The sequence below is a fragment of the Lasioglossum baleicum genome, chromosome 3 (assembly GCF_051020765.1).
Source record: "Lasioglossum baleicum chromosome 3, iyLasBale1, whole genome shotgun sequence".
Lineage (NCBI taxonomy): Eukaryota > Metazoa > Arthropoda > Insecta > Hymenoptera > Halictidae > Lasioglossum > Lasioglossum baleicum.
Window position 1 is genome coordinate 18,558,777 of NC_134931.1, and position 22,444 is coordinate 18,581,220.

The 22,444-nt window shown below is 40.0% G+C and overlaps 2 protein-coding genes and 1 long non-coding RNA gene across 5 annotated transcripts in view; 2 read left to right on the forward strand and 1 right to left on the reverse strand.

The window, feature by feature from the left end:
• The window catches only part of Reps (RALBP1 associated Eps domain containing), a 5,827-nt gene extending 3,105 nt beyond the window's left edge, over window positions 1–2,722 (forward strand). For both annotated transcript variants that reach the window (XM_076421235.1, XM_076421236.1), the window contains exon 5: window positions 6–2,722. In XM_076421235.1, the coding sequence (XP_076277350.1) occupies window positions 6–190 (185 nt within the window). In that variant the 3' untranslated portion in view covers window positions 191–2,722. The remainder of the gene's footprint in view (window positions 1–5) is intronic.
• LOC143207578 (glyceraldehyde-3-phosphate dehydrogenase 1) lies at window positions 2,501–5,960 on the reverse strand. Its single transcript, XM_076421237.1, has 5 exons — window positions 5,828–5,960; window positions 4,228–4,321; window positions 3,900–4,139; window positions 3,558–3,812; window positions 2,501–3,471 (listed from the first exon to the last, which is right to left on the reverse strand). The coding sequence occupies exons 2-5, from the start codon at window positions 4,303–4,305 to the stop codon at window positions 3,043–3,045; spliced, it is 1,002 nt and encodes a 333-aa protein (XP_076277352.1). The 5' UTR covers window positions 4,306–4,321; window positions 5,828–5,960; the 3' UTR covers window positions 2,501–3,042.
• Window positions 5,023–22,444, forward strand: part of LOC143207580 (uncharacterized) — a 23,749-nt gene continuing 6,327 nt past the window's right edge. Inside the window, exons 1-2 of one of the 2 annotated variants that reach the window (XR_013008693.1) lie at window positions 5,023–6,108; window positions 7,286–7,508. This is a non-coding gene — a long non-coding RNA (uncharacterized LOC143207580). Of the gene's footprint in view, window positions 6,109–7,285; window positions 7,509–22,138; window positions 22,278–22,444 lie in introns of those variants that run through there. The other variant, XR_013008692.1, reaches the window with a different exon arrangement.

Genomic DNA, 22,444 nt, shown 5'->3' on the forward strand with positions numbered 1-22,444 from the left:
TGCAGAACGGGATGGAGGCGAGGAAGACACCCCCAAGGACGAAGTTGAAGAATCAAAAAAGCTAACGCTACAAGAGTTGCGAGAGAAGAACGCGGAGTTACGATTAGTCTGTGAGGAGTTAACGCGGGAGCTAGCTAGCGCGCTCCAGGAACGTATAAACCTTCGTGCAAAACTTTTACTTTTAACATGATGGAATATGTTACCATTCGTGAACGCTCCAACCTGTGAGATATCGATTTTTCCCAAATTCACCGTAAACTCATGTATTTGATACATCATTCTAGTCTAGAATTTTTTCCTTTCTCAATGAAGTCTCGTGTACTCATAATCATTAGCGTAACCAAAACACGTTCGTTAAAATTGCGAAACAAGTATCAAATAGAAATTGTATGAAATCTATGCAGAGAGTAAGCTGTTCGATCTGTTCTCTTCGCTGTTACTTGGTGTTTTAAGAATCAGTTTCCCTTTGATCGTATATTTATGTATCTTTAAACCTTTGGCGGTTGTAACGCATTTAAATATCGTCATTTAATAAGTCGACATTACTTTGAGCTTGACGATACGTTCAGTGAATGATGAAATAGAAATTACAATTTCGATTTGCATCGCCACCATTTTTGAACGAAAATAAGATGAACTTGTTAGATATTTGTTTATTCGTTTTGTTTTTTTTTCAGTAGTATTTAAGTAAAGTATGTACTACCGCTGAACGAGGTATTTAAAACATACTATTTAAAGTATCTGAATGTAAATCGTGTTTTTACGAAATATTACCTACTGTTGACCTAACTATCTCCGCTATATTGCTGTAGATAACAACTGCCAGAGGGTTAATACCGTAGTGTTATCCAGGATGGTTTACGCAACTAGAAAAAGCTATACTTTTTTTATTGTGATTGGAAAAATATTTTTTGAAAAACGTGAGTGGGGCTCAAAGAGGTTCTGTACTTACAGGATCATATTGTTTCGTAAAGGTAATGATACGTATGCATTCTCATTGCATTAAATACTTGCATACATAGAGAAACATTCTGGTAGAATGTTAAAAAATTAATTCTACGTTTTACTGATTGTCTTGTCATTGATTTTGAAACAAAATCGATTGGAGTTTTTTAATTTTTATTTCAAGCATGTGCCCAAAATAATTCGTGAATCAAGTTTAATCTGTGCACACCAAAGGTATACGTTCGCATCAGGAAAAATAATACAACAATATGAATACATATGCATTGTGTTACATTGTTCCTTTTAAAATAGTCATCTTTCTCCAAGAATATTTTTTTAATTACAATTTGAAAAGAGTTGAGACTTGTTCCAGTTGCACGGATATATTAATAAGATAGTTACAGATATTTATGTTGCAGCTTCATTAAAGAAGTTGAAGTTTTATAATGAAAATTTATAGTGAAATTTCTGAATACTGAAGTAAGATTTTTCACGGTTACGCTATTATCCATGTTTTATCCTTTCTCACCAGCAATTCCAGTGTGCATTATTAGGAGCGCAAGTACAAGTATTGTAGCAACATCTGCCACTCTTTAACATTCGAATGTTACAGCATTTTAACGTTTAAATCATTTTGAGATCTTATATTTTTTATGCATAGTATTGTGCTGAATTGCTAAAGTAATAGTTCTTTGTATGTATATAAGAGTCTTTTAAAAGTTGAATGTTTACATCGAGCAGTGATGAACGCTTGGTGATTATTGTAAACTGCAAAATTATTATAGAAACATATTGTAAAAAAAAAGAAGCGATAGATGTTTATTGTTTACGATGATAAAATGAAACTGTATTTTCGTAACACTGTACAATCAAATTTTTCACAGCATGGCATATAGTTGAAAATCGGTATTCCTGAAAAAAAAGTGTTACAACGTATTTCGTTTCGTGATAGTAATTGTATATAGTCAATAGAGTTTAGAGCAAGGAATGAGAGAAAATGAAGTCTGCAGGAACAGAACATTCAGAGAATAAATATACTTTGAAAAAATGTTAATAACCTAACTCAATTTGTTGTTCTAATTTTGTTTCACTTTACATATTATTTAACGCACCACTTTCGATTTTAATACAAAATGTCACACTATAGGATTCACTATATTGCTTACAAGGATCATATAAATGTTTTACGACTACAATGTTTATGAACCTATTGTTATTTGACAGATAATTGTAACCAGTACTGATTTAGTGCTACTAGCAGAAGTTACTGTAACAAATAATTCCTTGTGCCATACAATACGATATTTTATTATTAATATTATAGCCACCGACCAATGGCTAAAACAAAAAAAAAAATAGCACTGTCCTCTGGTTAAAAGCTATTTAAAAATAAATGTTTCATGCAAGAATTATACAAAAGAAATCTTTTTGTAAGCGCATAGGCGTTATGTAAAAGTTATATGAAATCGTTATTTACTCGTTCCCTTTATTAGTGTAATCCTGTAAAAATGTAACTATATACAAAAAAGTGAATATCTGGAGAATAAACAACCTCTTAGTTTCATAACAATTTTTATTGGTGTCAATGAATGATAAATATTGATGTTACAGAAAGAAATCGTAAATAATTTGATATCCTTCGTGAGAATGTTGAATGAATGACTGATAAAAATCGTTTAAAAGTAACATACATTGTCTAAGTAATACAGCACAAGAATACAATAATTTACGTTACATACTGATTGTGTACTTCTCAAGCATGCATATTATATTTCCATCTATACTTTTACATTATTAACGGATGGGTCCGCAAACGCTAATCGGATATTCAAATTACTCCATGTTTTCGACGCGTAAAGGTCAATTTTATTTTGTACTTAATTTTGCCGGTGGATTCGTATTACTTGTGTAAGAAGAAATGTATGCTAAAGTACCGTTTTGTTTTACATTTTCAATTTCTGTTTGAAAACGCTAATGGCTAGTCATAACGTTATTTAATCTGAATTATTCGTACAACAACGATATGCTCGTATGATACAACACATCATACAGAAACACGTTTGAAAGTATTACAGATGAACGTACGAAAAATCGATTTTAGTTATCTTTCGTCTGGATGTACTTAATCAAATCGACTACACGGTTAGAGTAACCGTATTCGTTGTCGTACCACGAAATCAGTTTGACGAAGTTATCGTTCAATGAAATACCAGCTTTAGCATCGAAAATACTGGAGTGGTTATCACCAATGAAGTCAGATGAAACAACTTCTTCCTCCGTGTAACCAAGGATTCCTTTCATGGGACCTTCGGAGGCTTCCTTAACCTTAGCCTTGATGGCGTCGTAGGTTGCGGGTTTGGCGAGTCTGACCGTCAAATCAACAACGGACACGTTGTGTACTGGTACACGGAAAGCCATACCAGTTAGCTTTCCGTTCAAAGCTGGAATGACTTTGCCAACAGCTTTAGCTGCACCAGTTGCAGCGGGAATAATGTTCTGAGCAGCACCACGTCCATCTCGCCATAACTATTATACAATTTCAAAGATTACAATATAATAAACGGTAATAATCATAATACTGAAAGGAAATCGTATGATAAAGCTTTGCGTACCTTGCCAGATGGTCCATCAACAGTTTTTTGGGTAGCAGTAATGGCATGCACAGTAGTCATAAGACCTTCAACAATTTCAAAGTTGTCATTTATGACTTTAGCAAGAGGAGCCAAGCAGTTGGTTGTGCAAGAAGCATTGGAAATGACTTTGGCAGATGGGTCATAAGCGTCCAAGTTGACACCAACAACGAACATAGGTGCATCAGCTGACGGTGCAGAAATGATGACCTTCTTAGCACCACCTTCCAAGTGAGCCTATAACAAATGAATAAGATAGTTTATATAAATAATTCGTATCTTAATTGTCCAATGAAATTTGAAAATACATGGGTCTTTACATACCGAAGCCTTGTCTATGGTTGTGAAGACACCGGTGGACTCGACAACGTATTCAGCACCAGCTTTTCCCCAAGGAATGGATTTTGGTTCGCGTTCGCTGAACACAGCAATCTTATTGCCGTTAACAACTAAGCAACCACCTTCAGCTTTGACTTCTCCCTTAAATCTACCGTGGGTGGAGTCATATTTGAACATGTACACCATGTAGTCCAGGCCAATGAACGGGTCGTTAATGGCAACAACCTATCACATTTGCAACAGTTAATAATTAGGTTAATAAAAAATGGTAAAACGAGGGATTCTTTTTTCTTAAAAATGATTTTCTAATTACCTGGGCTCCACGCTCAATGGAGGCCCTGAGCACGAGACGGCCGATACGGCCAAATCCGTTGATTCCGATTTTACTCATGATGCTTTCTGAACAACTGGAAAATAAAGCAGATAGTTTTGAACACCATACTCTGGAATCGGCAGATACGTATTCATTCTGATTAATAAATTTCCGTGCTATTGACAGAAATGACCGGTGCAAAAATATAGAAGTTAATTTCATAGCAATCGATGTTCTTCTTCTCAAATAAGGTTATTTCTTTCGATGTATATTTCGCATTCTAAATGTTCACGCTTTATTCATTAGTAGAGAAAATTAATGTGGGAACACATTTGTAATTTAAATATGTACGCGCGATAACTTTTTTTATTCATGATACGTTGATCTATGGTTATAAGAGTTGTGTTTTGTTGCATTGAATCATAAACTGTACGCCGAATGTAATTAGTTAATAAAATGTTAAATGTGTTGAAATTTTATTTTAATGAATGACAAAAGATAAGAAAAAAACTTATTAGTTTGTGTTAGAAGGTCATTCAAGGTCAGAAAGTCTATCATATAGGCGTCTCTGAACTTGTCCTTGAGAATGAACGTGACCTTTTCCACGTACACGTACGTCACGGTACGAGTTCCATTGACAAAATCATTGATTTCGAATAAATTACATTTAGTATTTGGTGTAAGTTGCAGCTGCATTGAAATCTGAGATATATGCAGTATGACGTAACATTGACCGAAACAAATGACAGCCTCACGATAAACTATACAACTGTGTGTTGCAATGATTCTGATCTTCACATTTCGATCTTTTCAGATTCAAAATTAGTTTATTTTAATCGATGCCATGTTTGATACAGATACTAATTTCGTATATTTAGAAGCTAATTTACGAGCAGAACTATTTATGGTTAGCATTTTCGAACTACACAGTGAAAACTGTTTTGACTGCAACTTGCGAAAAGTAACAATTTTTAACTGATAATGTACGATTAAACCTTTCAATTCGGTATTATCCTTCTTAGAATATTAATAGGAACATAATAATCGATAATCTCTGACATCTGAAACAACTATAGATTTCTAGATTCCGTTGATTAATCTTTCTGAAGTATCGTAAAAATATTGTAGGAAATTTGTTTGCAATCGTTAATGTAACAATCGTTTCACGCATAGTAGATTACTTTAATAGATAGTGCGAAATGAATCTTCCAACTCGGCAGAACGATTCCGGTCTAAGAACAGATTTGGTCGCGGATTCTATTTCTCTACGCCACGTTTTCTCGAAAGTTCCACGACAAATGTTACATCCACTGATGGGTTATTCGAGGAAGATACCTATTTTCAGTTATGTCACTTCAGCCGGTACTGATACAACGTACTTACATGCTCAGCATACTATGTGATTTAAAATATAATACCGGAATGCAGCATCGTTCCTGCTTTGTTCTCAATGGAGATCGAGCCGATAAGTGAAGCGATTAGTAAACGCATATATTTGGTAAAACAAACCACATAGAACCGGTGAAGAGTGTACGCACTCCGAAATTAACATTAAAATAAGGTCAATTGGAGCGAAGCCGAAAAATCGTGATATACTTACGTGAAAAACGAACCACACGCTGCTATTACCACAGAAATAGTGTCATTTGAAGGGCAGAAAACGGTAATATAACCGGCATTCGTTTAGGTGTATGCGCTGCAGTCGCTATGTAGTTTCGTGCATCATCGGATACGTTCGGGTCACGTGAACGGTACAGCCTTATCGACGTATTTATAAGCCGCTAAACTCAAATCCCATTCTTTTTTAAGGTGAAGATAAAATAATCCGTTTAGATTAACAATAATAAAAGTGTGGTGTCCGAAGCGTCAGCAATTAAATGAGTAAGTTAGTACATAAACGATTCGATAATGTCGATATGAAATACAAAAATATAATCGTAAGTACTTTAGTAAGTAGACCGCGGATTTTTATGCATTTATAAAGAAATTCGTTGGGTGAAGTATAAAACAGTAACAGATTAGACAAATTTTAGAATATCGTAATGTTCTTTTTAATGTAACAAGGTCATTAAGGGATGAAATCAATTTTTATTTTATTCCTGTTTCCCACAATCAATGCAGAACATTTTTATTTTGCATAAAGATCCGCAATCTATTTATAAGTGCTTAGGTATATAATTATATAATACTGTGCACAGGATGTTCCAAAAATGTTATTCCTTGAAAGGAATGATTCCTGAAGTTATTTGAAGCAGTTATTAATGAAAAATACGAACGGACAGATTTCGACTCGACCAATACCAACGCCATGCTTAGTTGAATCCACACTTTGATTGGTCCGTGTTTTTCGTTAATAATTTCTTAACAAAACTGCTGAGAACAGTTTCTCAAAGTTTCGAAAACTGCAAATGACCCCGGGAATCATTCCTTTCGAAGGAGTACAACATTTATGGAACACGCTGCATACAGTTGTATATTTTACTTAAATGCTCAATCACATGTTGTATATGTATAATAATAGCTGTAATAATAATGCATTTATTAGGTACCTAAACAAAATTTCATATTGATAGTAATGAATTTAAATAGAATTTCTCATAATAAAGTTTTCGTAACTTAGATTTGTGAATTTATGCTTTCAGTTACTAACTTGCACATTGTAATTTAAAAGTATTTAATATTCGATGCACAGCGTAGACACAAATCGAATTTTGAATATTCGCGCCATAAGCAGCGCCGCTATAAATGGATGTGACACAGAAACGAGTGTTCGAAAAACTTCCTGGGTTCTTGACCAGTTCTTGACCAAAAAAACCGTAACACGAAACTTCCATAGGGATTATAAGGGATTTATCGTTCGTCGCGATTATTTACCCTTGTATCGTGACAATCAATTGCATTTGAATTCGTGTCGTGTGATCAAAATCAAGTTTGTTTAATTTCCGTCCAAATTAATTTCGTTTTTATATTCACATTGAATTGTTTATTATTATTAATTCTGATTTAGATTCTGACTGTTTGTCAATTGTAATTAATGAATTTGCTCTTTCTGTTACAGATTCCGCGGGAAAAGAATCCATCGACCGAAAAACCATATCCAGAGCCCAGATCGATACTACTCGATGCTTTCGATAATCGAAAGCGTCAGCTAGCGTCATGGCGCACTTTCTTCAAGCAGGAGTGGACGTGAGCGTGAATTGTGAAGCGTAGATTTTTGACATTTTCTCGCCAAAATCTACAGAATTACATGAGAAAGAGGAAAAAATTACTGGTTTCCGGAGGTAAAAAGTTTAACCTTATTTAATTTTCATTGATATAAGTTTATTCTCGAATTGTGTTGCCTTCTCGTGATAATTTACTCTTGTGTCGTGACGACACCGACGAGATACTATTCACACCGACGAGCCCCTGTGCACCGACGAGATACTATTAAAGACTGCCAGCCCCTGTGTTATTCAGCGGGACCGGTAACCGGGCGCGACGGGCGCGGGGATAACGTGGAACTTACAGTGATCTGAAATACCATATCGCTAAAAGTTCTACCAACGACGAGATACTCGTCAAGTAGAAGAAGAATGATATAGTATTTACCCATTCTGTAATTACCTTATAATACTATCACCGACGAAATACTATCCCGTCTCTTTACCTAAATAGAACCAGACGGTATATGACATTGTTCACGCCCGGGGCAAATCAGCTTGGATAATACATATATTCTGATCTGAATGAAGGTGAAATTGCAAAATGTTATGGAAGACAATAGGTATAGGGATAGAATTTATTGAAAAATCAACATATTTATTAAATGTGCAGCTATTAGCTCGATATTATCCTTTATTCATAAGACACTAAAAGTTCTTACGAATAGAGGATAATACCGATTGCCCAGGTCTCACCACGAGGAGGTTGCTGCACGAGAGACCCGAAAGGAAGTCAGAACGAATGCAATATTCCTTCTGGCTCCCTTTCTTACAACAACGCTACATAATCTTAATAACTAACGCACGCAAGTCGAGCAATTATTGTGGAGCAAAAGGTGTGAATCGGAGAAGAAGTCTCCGATCCACGGGGGATCAAAGGCGAATCAGGCAGAAGGCTCTGATTCTTTAAAAGAAAAAAAACTAAAGCGAACCAGAGCAGAAGGCTCCGGTTCGAAGGTGACGCGGCGCGTACAATGCTTGCAGTGCAGCTCCGGTCAGAGCCGATACCCGACGTGTCCTCACCAAGAGAAATGGACAGTGAGAAGTGTTCAAACGTAATACCATCTCTCTGCCAACTACCTGCCACCAGGCAACGCATTGCGTTGAGGTAACGTGGGTAGGATGACGAACAGAGAATTTCTCTGCCAACTACCTGCCACCAGACAACCCAATGCATTGAGGTAACGTGGGTAGGATTACGAACAGAGAGAATGGCAATACGAGTAAACAGGTCTCAATGAACCACCCCTCTCAATGTATCGACGCCGAATACCGGCTCCAACCGGTCTGGTACATACAAGCAAGGTCCGACACAGCAGAAGGCTGTGTCGGAATCAAGCAAACGAGCAAAGTGAATTTAAGGCAATAATTACTCGACATATTTAAAACGACGATATACAATCTTAATAACTAACGCACGCAAGTCGATGGAATTATACTAAATTACGCACGCAAGTCGAGCAATTATCGCGGAGCAAAAGGTGTGAATCGGAGAAGAAGTCTCCGATCCACGGGGGATCAAAGGCGAATCAGGCAGAAGGCTCTGATTCTTTAAAAGAAAAAAAACTAAAGCGAACCAGAGCAGAAGGCTCCGGTTCGAAGGTGACGCGGCGCGTACAATGCTTGCAGTGCAGCTCCGGTCAGAGCCGATACCCGACGTGTCCTCACCAAGAGAAATGGACAGTGAGAAGTGTTCAAACGTAATACCATCTCTCTGCCAACTACCTGCCACCAGGCAACGCATTGCGTTGAGGTAACGTGGGTAGGATGACGAACAGAGAATTTCTCTGCCAACTACCTGCCACCAGACAACCCAATGCATTGAGGTAACGTGGGTAGGATTACGAACAGAGAGAATGGCAATACGAGTAAACAGGTCTCAATGAACCACCCCTCTCAATGTATCGACGCCGAATACCGGCTCCAACCGGTCTGGTACATACAAGCAAGGTCCGACACAGCAGAAGGCTGTGTCGGAATCAAGAAAACGAGTAACGTGAATTTAAGACAATAATTACTCGACTTACTCGGGTGCGGCCTATCGGCGATTCGGGTACCCCGGGGACGCGACTCCCCGTACTCACTCACGGCCGCATCCGTGAGTGAGCCCCTGGGGGACCTCCCTCGGCGAATAAAACTACAACTTCGTGGAACGTCCTCTTCTTGGTGTGTCCTCTTCTTGGTGTGTCCTCTTCTTGGTGTGTCCTCTTCTTGGTGTGTCCTCTTCTTGGTGTGTCCTCTTCTTGGTGTGTCCTCTTCTTGGTATGTTTTCTTCTTGGTATGACTTCTTCTTGGTGTATTCTAGCTGAAACAGACTAATAATATAGTTAGACATAACAATACATAACCCTGCACACGAGTGCAAACCTAATACCCGCTCACAAGAGCCAACCTAATACCAGCTCACGAGAGCCAAACAAACCCCGCACACGAGTGCGAATCTAACCAGCTCACGAGAGCCAACCTAATACCAGCTCACGAGAGCCAAACAAACCCCGCACACGAGTGCGAATCTAACCAGCTCATGAGAGCCAACCTAATACCAGCTCACGAGAGCCAACCCAATACCAGCTCACGAGAGCCAAACAAACCCCGCACACGAGTGCGAATCTAACCAGCTCACGAGAGCCAACCTAACACCAGCTCACGAGAGCCAAACAAACCCCGCACACGAGTGCGAATCTAACCAGCTCACGAGAGCCAACCTAACACCAGCTCACGAGAGCCAAACTAACCCCGCACACGGGTGCGGCCTATAGGCGATTCGGGTACCCCGGGGACGCGACACCCCGTACTCACTCACGGCACCATCCGTGAGTGAGCCCCTGGGGGACCTCCGATCGGAGGAATACCAATTTCAGACAAGATATGAAAATGTTTCGAAGCGGGACTAGTGAAAGTCCCGATGCAAACAATTGGAAATACAGAAATACAAATTGTCGAGATCACTGATTGAGATAACGAACTCAAGGCGGGCCAAGGGTAAACGCAGAAAGCATTGATGTACCCTCGGCCGACAGCAAGCTACCTCAAAGTAAATTCACATACAATTTAATGAAATACATATGTTTCTATATCTCGCAAGTCTTAAATTCTAGTACACAATCTTATCGAAAATTGTACATGTGCAATGTGCAGCTATTAGCTCGGTATTATCCTTTATTCATAAGAGACTAGAAGTTCTTACAAATAAAGGATAATACCGATTGCCCAGGTCTCACCACGAGGAGGTTGCTGCACGAGAGACCCGAAAGAGGAGTCAGAACGAATGCAATATTCCTTCTGCCTCCCTTTCTTACAACGATGGAATTATACTAAATTACGCACGCAAGTCGAGCAATTATCGCGGAGCAAAAGGTGTGAATCGGAGAAGAAGTCTCCGATCCACGGGGGATCAAAGGCGAATCAGGCAGAAGGCTCTGATTCTTTAAAAGAAAAAAAACTAAAGCGAACCAGAGCAGAAGGCTCCGGTTCGAAGGTGACGCGGCGCGTACAATGCTTGCAGTGCAGCTCCGGTCAGAGCCGATACCCGACGTGTCCTCACCAAGAGAAATGGACAGTGAGAAGTGTTCAAACGTAATACCATCTCTCTGCCAACTACCTGCCACCAGGCAACGCATTGCGTTGAGGTAACGTGGGTAGGATGACGAACAGAGAATTTCTCTGCCAACTACCTGCCACCAGACAACCCAATGCATTGAGGTAACGTGGGTAGGATTACGAACAGAGAGAATGGCAATACGAGTAAACAGGTCTCAGAGAAACACCCCTCTCAATGTATCGACGCCGAATACCGGCTCCAACCGGTCTGGTACATACAAGCAAGGTCCGACACAGCAGAAGGCTGTGTCGGAATCAAGCAAACGAGCAAAGTGAATTTAAGGCAATAATTACTCGACATATTTAAAACGACGATATACAATCTTAATAACTAACGCACGCAAGTCGATGGAATTATACTAAATTACGCACGCAAGTCGAGCAATTATCGCGGAGCAAAAGGTGTGAATCGGAGAAGAAGTCTCCGATCCACGGGGGATCAAAGGCGAATCAGGCAGAAGGCTCTGATTCTTTAAAAGAAAAAAAACTAAAGCGAACCAGAGCAGAAGGCTCCGGTTCGAAGGTGACGCGGCGCGTACAATGCTTGCAGTGCAGCTCCGGTCAGAGCCGATACCCGACGTGTCCTCACCAAGAGAAATGGACAGTGAGAAGTGTTCAAACGTAATACCATCTCTCTGCCAACTACCTGCCACCAGGCAACGCATTGCGTTGAGGTAACGTGGGTAGGATGACGAACAGAGAATTTCTCTGCCAACTACCTGCCACCAGACAACCCAATGCATTGAGGTAACGTGGGTAGGATTACGAACAGAGAGAATGGCAATACGAGTAAACAGGTCTCAATGAACCACCCCTCTCAATGTATCGACGCCGAATACCGGCTCCAACCGGTCTGGTACATACAAGCAAGGTCCGACACAGCAGAAGGCTGTGTCGGAATCAAGAAAACGAGTAACGTGAATTTAAGACAATAATTACTCGACTTACTCGGGTGCGGCCTATCGGCGATTCGGGTACCCCGGGGACGCGACTCCCCGTACTCACTCACGGCCGCATCCGTGAGTGAGCCCCTGGGGGACCTCCCTCGGCGAATAAAACTACAACTTCGTGGAACGTCCTCTTCTTGGTGTGTCCTCTTCTTGGTGTGTCCTCTTCTTGGTGTGTCCTCTTCTTGGTGTGTCCTCTTCTTGGTGTGTCCTCTTCTTGGTGTGTCCTCTTCTTGGTATGTTTTCTTCTTGGTATGACTTCTTCTTGGTGTATTCTAGCTGAAACAGACTAATAATATAGTTAGACATAACAATACATAACCCTGCACACGAGTGCAAACCTAATACCCGCTCACAAGAGCCAACCTAATACCAGCTCACGAGAGCCAAACAAACCCCGCACACGAGTGCGAATCTAACCAGCTCACGAGAGCCAACCTAATACCAGCTCACGAGAGCCAAACAAACCCCGCACACGAGTGCGAATCTAACCAGCTCATGAGAGCCAACCTAATACCAGCTCACGAGAGCCAACCCAATACCAGCTCACGAGAGCCAAACAAACCCCGCACACGAGTGCGAATCTAACCAGCTCACGAGAGCCAACCTAACACCAGCTCACGAGAGCCAAACAAACCCCGCACACGAGTGCGAATCTAACCAGCTCACGAGAGCCAACCTAACACCAGCTCACGAGAGCCAAACTAACCCCGCACACGGGTGCGGCCTATAGGCGATTCGGGTACCCCGGGGACGCGACACCCCGTACTCACTCACGGCACCATCCGTGAGTGAGCCCCTGGGGGACCTCCGATCGGAGGAATACCAATTTCAGACAAGATATGAAAATGTTTCGAAGCGGGACTAGTGAAAGTCCCGATGCAAACAATTGGAAATACAGAAATACAAATTGTCGAGATCACTGATTGAGATAACGAACTCAAGGCGGGCCAAGGGTAAACGCAGAAAGCATTGATGTACCCTCGGCCGACAGCAAGCTACCTCAAAGTAAATTCACATACAATTTAATGAAATACATATGTTTCTATATCTCGCAAGTCTTAAATTCTAGTACACAATCTTATCGAAAATTGTACATGTGCAATGTGCAGCTATTAGCTCGGTATTATCCTTTATTCATAAGAGACTAGAAGTTCTTACAAATAAAGGATAATACCGATTGCCCAGGTCTCACCACGAGGAGGTTGCTGCACGAGAGACCCGAAAGAGGAGTCAGAACGAATGCAATATTCCTTCTGCCTCCCTTTCTTACAACGATGGAATTATACTAAATTACGCACGCAAGTCGAGCAATTATCGCGGAGCAAAAGGTGTGAATCGGAGAAGAAGTCTCCGATCCACGGGGGATCAAAGGCGAATCAGGCAGAAGGCTCTGATTCTTTAAAAGAAAAAAAACTAAAGCGAACCAGAGCAGAAGGCTCCGGTTCGAAGGTGACGCGGCGCGTACAATGCTTGCAGTGCAGCTCCGGTCAGAGCCGATACCCGACGTGTCCTCACCAAGAGAAATGGACAGTGAGAAGTGTTCAAACGTAATACCATCTCTCTGCCAACTACCTGCCACCAGGCAACGCATTGCGTTGAGGTAACGTGGGTAGGATGACGAACAGAGAATTTCTCTGCCAACTACCTGCCACCAGACAACCCAATGCATTGAGGTAACGTGGGTAGGATTACGAACAGAGAGAATGGCAATACGAGTAAACAGGTCTCAGAGAAACACCCCTCTCAATGTATCGACGCCGAATACCGGCTCCAACCGGTCTGGTACATACAAGCAAGGTCCGACACAGCAGAAGGCTGTGTCGGAATCAAGCAAACGAGCAAAGTGAATTTAAGGCAATAATTACTCGACATATTTAAAACGACGATATACAATCTTAATAACTAACGCACGCAAGTCGATGGAATTATACTAAATTACGCACGCAAGTCGAGCAATTATCGCGGAGCAAAAGGTGTGAATCGGAGAAGAAGTCTCCGATCCACGGGGGATCAAAGGCGAATCAGGCAGAAGGCTCTGATTCTTTAAAAGAAAAAAAACTAAAGCGAACCAGAGCAGAAGGCTCCGGTTCGAAGGTGACGCGGCGCGTACAATGCTTGCAGTGCAGCTCCGGTCAGAGCCGATACCCGACGTGTCCTCACCAAGAGAAATGGACAGTGAGAAGTGTTCAAACGTAATACCATCTCTCTGCCAACTACCTGCCACCAGGCAACGCATTGCGTTGAGGTAACGTGGGTAGGATGACGAACAGAGAATTTCTCTGCCAACTACCTGCCACCAGACAACCCAATGCATTGAGGTAACGTGGGTAGGATTACGAACAGAGAGAATGGCAATACGAGTAAACAGGTCTCAATGAACCACCCCTCTCAATGTATCGACGCCGAATACCGGCTCCAACCGGTCTGGTACATACAAGCAAGGTCCGACACAGCAGAAGGCTGTGTCGGAATCAAGAAAACGAGTAACGTGAATTTAAGACAATAATTACTCGACTTACTCGGGTGCGGCCTATCGGCGATTCGGGTACCCCGGGGACGCGACTCCCCGTACTCACTCACGGCCGCATCCGTGAGTGAGCCCCTGGGGGACCTCCCTCGGCGAATAAAACTACAACTTCGTGGAACGTCCTCTTCTTGGTGTGTCCTCTTCTTGGTGTGTCCTCTTCTTGGTGTGTCCTCTTCTTGGTGTGTCCTCTTCTTGGTGTGTCCTCTTCTTGGTATGTTTTCTTCTTGGTATGACTTCTTCTTGGTGTATTCTAGCTGAAACAGACTAATAATATAGTTAGACATAACAATACATAACCCTGCACACGAGTGCAAACCTAATACCCGCTCACAAGAGCCAACCTAATACCAGCTCACGAGAGCCAAACAAACCCCGCACACGAGTGCGAATCTAACCAGCTCACGAGAGCCAACCTAATACCAGCTCACGAGAGCCAAACAAACCCCGCACACGAGTGCGAATCTAACCAGCTCATGAGAGCCAACCTAATACCAGCTCACGAGAGCCAACCCAATACCAGCTCACGAGAGCCAAACAAACCCCGCACACGAGTGCGAATCTAACCAGCTCACGAGAGCCAACCTAACACCAGCTCACGAGAGCCAAACAAACCCCGCACACGAGTGCGAATCTAACCAGCTCACGAGAGCCAACCTAACACCAGCTCACGAGAGCCAAACTAACCCCGCACACGGGTGCGGCCTATAGGCGATTCGGGTACCCCGGGGACGCGACACCCCGTACTCACTCACGGCACCATCCGTGAGTGAGCCCCTGGGGGACCTCCGATCGGAGGAATACCAATTTCAGACAAGATATGAAAATGTTTCGAAGCGGGACTAGTGAAAGTCCCGATGCAAACAATTGGAAATTCTATTCAACAGTCAGAAGACCAATCATAATTCTGCACATGAGTGCGAATACAACCAGAGAACCAGCTCATGAGAGCTATTGTAACCCCGCACAGAAGTGCGAATACAACCAACGAAGCAGCTCACAAGAGCAATTATAATCCTGCATACGAGTGGGACGCTCAAAATGTAATTTTTATAAAGAATAAAATTGATAAATTTGAAGAAGACTCAATAGTCATCATTGAAACTCTCGATAAAAATTTCAAAAGTATGAAGGACGAGTTTAAAAAGACAAAAGAAGTTTTGAAAAATATTAGTAATCAAACTTACCGTTGTTCCTTGAATTGACAGTTGAAGGTAGGCCAGGGTAACTGCAGATGACCTCTAGTCCACCTCTGGTCCACCTCTGGTCCCTCCGGTTCTCCTGGCGCTCCTGGTCCCGCAGCACGTCCGCTCACCCCGCTACCCCCGCCCCGACTAAATGACCACCGGTGAGCTCTCGCCGATCTGCCGAGCTCGCGCGGCGCCCCCCACTCCGCCGAATATCGATCGATGTCGATCGCCGTGACAATTATTGAAAAATTTATTATTTCCAGCTGGTTAATGTTTATAACAATTCTATTTGACAGCGATGCCCAGAAGCAATCCCTTGGCTATCTGTCCACCTAATTTTTTAGTCAAAGTGGCTAATAGTATTCGTGATACGGAATAACTTTTAAACCATAATATTCGCTCGCATTAATTTATTCGATACAATTCATAGATAAATTTATTATTTCTGGCTGTTTAATGTTTATAACAATTCCTTTTTCTAACGATGTTAACGAGCACTCCCTTGACCACCTTGCCTTCTAAATTTTTCGTAAAAATAGACAATAAAACTCGAAATATAGAATAACTTTTAAACCATGAACATTCGCACTCATTAATTTATTCGATACAATGCACAGATAAATTTATTGTATCTGGCTGTTTAATGTTTATAACAATTCCTTTTTCTAACGATGTTAACGAGCACTCCCTTGACCACCTTGCCATCTAAATTTTTCGTAAAAATAGACAATAAAACTCGAAATATAGAATAACTTTTAAACCATGAACATTCGCACCCATTAATTTATTCAAAATTGATTTTTATTAAATAGAAGATAATGCCATGAGACATTTATTAATTCTAGCTACATAATTAATGTTTATAATAATTCCGTTTGCCAACGACGTGGACAAGTACTCTTATCTTAAGAGAATAACTATAACCCGCACACGAGTGCGAAAACAACCAACGAAGCAGCTCACAAGAGCAATTATAATCCTGCATACGAGTGGGACGCTCAAAATGTAATTTTTATAAAGAATAAAATTGATAAATTTGAAGAAGACTCAATAGTCTTCATTGAAAGTCTCGATAAAAATTTCAAAAGTATGAAGGACGAGTTTAAAAAGACAAAAGAAGTTTTGAAAAATATTAGTAAACAAACTTACCGTTGTTCCTTGAATTGACAGTTGAAGGTAGGCCAGGGTAACTGTAGATGACCTCTGGTCCACCTCTGGTCCCTCCGGTTCTCCTGGCGCTCCTGGTCCCGCAGCACGTCCGCTCACCCCGCTTCCCCCGCCCCGACTAAATGACCACCGGTGAGCTCTCGCCGATCTGCCGAGCTCGCGCGGCGCCCCCCACTCCGCCGAATATCGATCGATGTCGATCGCCGTGACAATTATTGAAAAATTTATTATTTCCAGCTGGTTAATGTTTATAACAATTCTATTTGACAGCGATGCCCAGAAGCAATCCCTTGGCTATCTGTCCACCTAATTTTTTAGTCAAAGTGGCTAATAGTTTTCGTGATACGTAATAACTTTTAAACCATAACATTCGCACGCATTAATTTATTCGATACAATTCACAGATAAATTTATTATATCTGGCTGTTTAATGTTTATAACAATTCCTTTTTCTAACGATGTTAACGAGCACTCCCTTGACCACCTTGCCTTCTAAATTTTTCGTAAAAATAGACAATAAAACTCGAAATATAGAATAACTTTTAAACCATGAACATTCGCACTCATTAATTTATTCGATACAATCCACAGATAAATTTATTATATCTGGCTGTTTAATGTTTATAACAATTCCTTTTTCTAACGATGTTAACGAGCACTCCCTTGACCACCTTGCCTTCTAAATTTTTCGTAAAAATAGACAATAAAACTCGAAATATAGAATAACTTTTAAACCATGAACATTCGCACCCATTAATTTATTCAAAATTGATTTTTATTAAATAGAAGATAATGCCATGAGACATTTATTAATTCTAGCTACATAATTAATGTTTATAATAATTCCGTTTGCCAACGACGTGGACAAGTACTCTTATCTTAAGAGAATAACTATAACCCGCACACGAGTGCGAAAACAACCAACGAAGCAGCTCACAAGAGCAATTATAATCCTGCATACGAGTGGGACGCTCAAAATGTAATTTTTATAAAGAATAAAATTGATAAATTTGAAGAAGACTCAATAGTCTTCATTGAAAGTCTCGATAAAAATTTCAAAAGTATGAAGGACGAGTTTAAAAAGACAAAAGAAGTTTTGAAAAATATTAGTAAACAAACTTACCGTTGTTCCTTGAATTGACAGTTGAAGGTAGGCCAGGGTAACTGTAGATGACCTCTGGTCCACCTCTGGTCCCTCCGGTTCTCCTGGCGCTCCTGGTCCCGCAGCACGTCCGCTCACCCCGCTTCCCCCGCCCCGACTAAATGACCACCGGTGAGCTCTCGCCGATCTGCCGAGCTCGCGCGGCGCCCCCCACTCCGCCGAATATCGATCGATGTCGAACGCCGTGACAATTATTGAAAAATTTATTATTTCCAGCTGGTTAATGTTTATAACAATTCTATTTGACAGCGATGCCCAGAAGCAATCCCTTGGCTATCTGTCCACCTAATTTTTTAGTCAAAGTGGCTAATAGTTTTCGTGATACGTAATAACTTTTAAACCATAACATTCGCACGCATTAATTTATTCGATACAATTCACAGATAAATTTATTATATCTGGCTGTTTAATGTTTATAACAATTCCTTTTTCTAACGATGTTAACGAGCACTCCCTTGACCACCTTGCCTTCTAAATTTTTCGTAAAAATAGACAATAAAACTCGAAATATAGAATAACTTTTAAACCATGAACATTCGCACTCATTAATTTATTCGATACAATCCACAGATAAATTTATTATATCTGGCTGTTTAATGTTTATAACAATTCCTTTTTCTAACGATGTTAACGAGCACTCCCTTGACCACCTTGCCATCTAAATTTTTCGTAAAAATAGACAATAAAACTCGAAATATAGAATAACTTTTAAACCATGAACATTCGCACGCATTAATTTATTCGATACAATTCACAGATAAATTTATTATATCTGGCTGTTTAATGTTTATAACAATTCCTTTTTCTAACGATGTTAACGAGCACTCCCTTGACCACCTTGCCATCTAATTTTTTCGTAGAAATAGACAATAAAACTCGAAATATAGAATAACTTTTAAACCATGAACATTCGCACCCATTAATTTATTCAAAATTGATTTTTATTAAATAGAAGATAATGCCATGAGACATTTATTAATTCTAGCTACATAATTAATGTTTATAATAATTCCGTTTGCCAACGACGTGGACAAGTACTCTTATCTTAAGAGAATAACTATAACCCGCACACGAGTGCGAAAACAACCAACGAAGCAGCTCACAAGAGCAATTATAATCCTGCATACGAGTGGGACGCTCAAAATGTAATTTTTATAAAGAATAAAATTGATAAATTTGAAGAAGACTCAATTGTCTTCATTGAAAGTCTCGATAAAAATTTCAAAAGTATGAAGGACGAGTTTAAAAAGACAAAAGAAGTTTTGAAAAATATTAGTAAACAAACTTACCGTTGTTCCTTGAATTGACAGTTGAAGGTAGGCCAGGGTAACTGTAGATGACCTCTGGTCCACCTCTGGTCCCTCCGGTTCTCCTGGCGCTCCTGGTCCCGCAGCACGTCCGCTCACCCCGCTTCCCCCGCCCCGACTAAATGACCACCGGTGAGCTCTCGCCGATCTGCCGAGCTCGCGCGGCGCCCCCCACTCCGCCGAATATCGATCGATGTCGATCGCCGTGACAATTATTGAAAAATTTATTATTTCCAGCTGGTTAATGTTTATAACAATTCTATTTGACAGCGATGCCCAGAAGCAATCCCTTGGCTATCTGTCCACCTAATTTTTTAGTCAAAGTGGCTAATAGTTTTCGTGATACGTAATAACTTTTAAACCATAACATTCGCACGCATTAATTTATTCGATACAATTCACAGATAAATTTATTATATCTGGCTGTTTAATGTTTATAACAATTCCTTTTTCTAACGATGTTAACGAGCACTCCCTTGACCACCTTGCCTTCTAAATTTTTCGTAAAAATAGACAATAAAACTCGAAATATAGAATAACTTTTAAACCATGAACATTCGCACTCATTAATTTATTCGATACAATCCACAGATAAATTTATTATATCTGGCTGTTTAATGTTTATAACAATTCCTTTTTCTGACGATGTTAACGAGCACTCCCTTGACCACCTTGCCTTCTAAATTTTTCGTAAAAATAGACAATAAAACTCGAAATATAGAATTACTTTTAAACCATGAACATTCGCACGCATTAATTTATTCGATACAATTCACAGATAAATTTATTGTATCTGGCTGTTTAATGTTTATAACAATTCCTTTTTCTAACGATGTTAACGAGCACTCCCTTGACCACCTTGCCATCTAAATTTTTCGTAAAAATAGCCAATAAAACTCGAAATATAGAATAACTTTTAAACCATGAACATTCGCACGCATTAATTTATTCGATACAATTCACAGATAAATTTATTATATCTGGCTGTTTAATGTTTATAACAATTCCTTTTTCTAACGATGTTAACGAGCACTCCCTTGACCACCTTGCCTTCTAAATTTTTCGTAAAAATAGACAATAAAACTCGAAATATAGAATAACTTTTAAACCATGAACATTCGCACTCATTAATTTATTCGATACAATCCACAGATAAATTTATTATATCTGGCTGTTTAATGTTTATAACAATTCCTTTTTCTAACGATGTTAACGAGCACTCCCTTGACCACCTTGCCATCTAAATTTTTCGTAAAAATAGACAATAAAACTCGAAATATAGAATTACTTTTAAACCATGAACATTCGCACCCATTAATTTATTCAAAATTGATTTTTATTAGATAGAAGATAATGCCATGAGACATTTATTAATTCTAGCTACATAATTAATGTTTATAATAATTCCGTTTGCCAACGACGTGGACAAGTACTCTTATCTTAAGAGAATAACTATAACCCGCACACGAGTGCGAAAACAACCAACGAAGCAGCTCACAAGAGCAATTATAATCCTGCATACGAGTGGGACGCTCAAAATGTAATTTTTATAAAGAATAAAATTGATAAATTTGAAGAAGACTCAATAGTCTTCATTGAAAGTCTCGATAAAAATTTCAAAAGTATGAAGGACGAGTTTAAAAAGACAAAAGAAGTTTTGAAAAATATTAGTAAACAAACTTACCGTTGTTCCTTGAATTGACAGTTGAAGGTAGGCCAGGGTAACTGTAGATGACCTCTGGTCCACCTCTGGTCCCTCCGGTTCTCCTGGCGCTCCTGGTCCCGCAGCACGTCCGCTCACCCCGCTTCCCCCGCCCCGACTAAATGACCACCGGTGAGCTCTCGCCGATCTGCCGAGCTCGCGCGGCGCCCCCCACTCCGCCGAATATCGATCGATGTCGATCGCCGTGACAATTATTGAAAAATTTATTATTTCCAGCTGGTTAATGTTTATAACAATTGTATTTGACAGCGATGTCCACAAGCAATCCCTTGGCTATCTGACCACCTAATTTTTTAGTCAAAGTGGCTAATAGTATTCGTGATACGGAATAACTTTTAAACCATAATATTCGCTCGCATTAATTTATCCGATACAATTCATAGATAAATTTATTATTTCTGGCTGTTTAATGTTTATAACAATTCCTTTTGCTACTGATGTTAACGAGCACTCCCTTGACCACCTTGCCATCTAAATTATTCGTAATAATAGACAATAAAAGCCGAGATTGAGAATAACTTTTAAACCATGAACATTCGCACGCATTCATTTATTCTATACAGTTCGCAGATAAATTTATTATTTCTGGCTGTTTAATGGTTATAATAATTCCTTTTGCCAACGATGTGGACAAACACTCCCTTGAACACCTTGCCATCTAATTTTTTACAGTAATGTCTTTTCAAAATATTTCTGTCCAGATCGATTCTTGGACCATTTATGTACAAAAAAGTGAAAGGTAATAATTCTCGTTTATGAAATGTTTTTAAATTACACAAACTGAGGTGTCTCATATAAAATTTGAAACAGGAATTGTTGATTTTCCTAAAATATTCCTCAGTAGCCTTCTGCACCGACGAGATCATCTCGATGGCCTTCTATTTCTCACTACAGTCAGAATATATCTTAGAGTGCGTAGTGCGTAAGAGAATACCGAAATATTCGGGTGACACGATCTCCCATAAGGTTGGCAGTCTAGTAAGTACCTCGTCGGTGACTCGATCTTCTATAAGGCCAGCAGTCGGTCGGTGATTTAATAACGTTCGCACGCCGGTTACCGAGCGATGCCGCTAGGTGGCACCACAAGCACAGGCATTTCTATCTATCAAACACGCATTTTGAATCACTGACCGCTTAGGATTGTGAAGCGTAGATTTTTGGCATTTTCTCGCCAAAATCTACAGAATTATGTAAGAAAGAGGCAACAATTCCTGGTTTTCGGAGGTAAAGTTTAATCTTATATAATTTCCATTGATTAACATTTATTTACTCCTGTGCCGTGACGATTAATTGTATTTGAAATCGTGTCGTGGCCGTGGATAGAAATCGAGGTTATTTATTTTCCGTTGAAATTAATTTTGATTTTCTATTCAAATTGCATTGTCTATTTA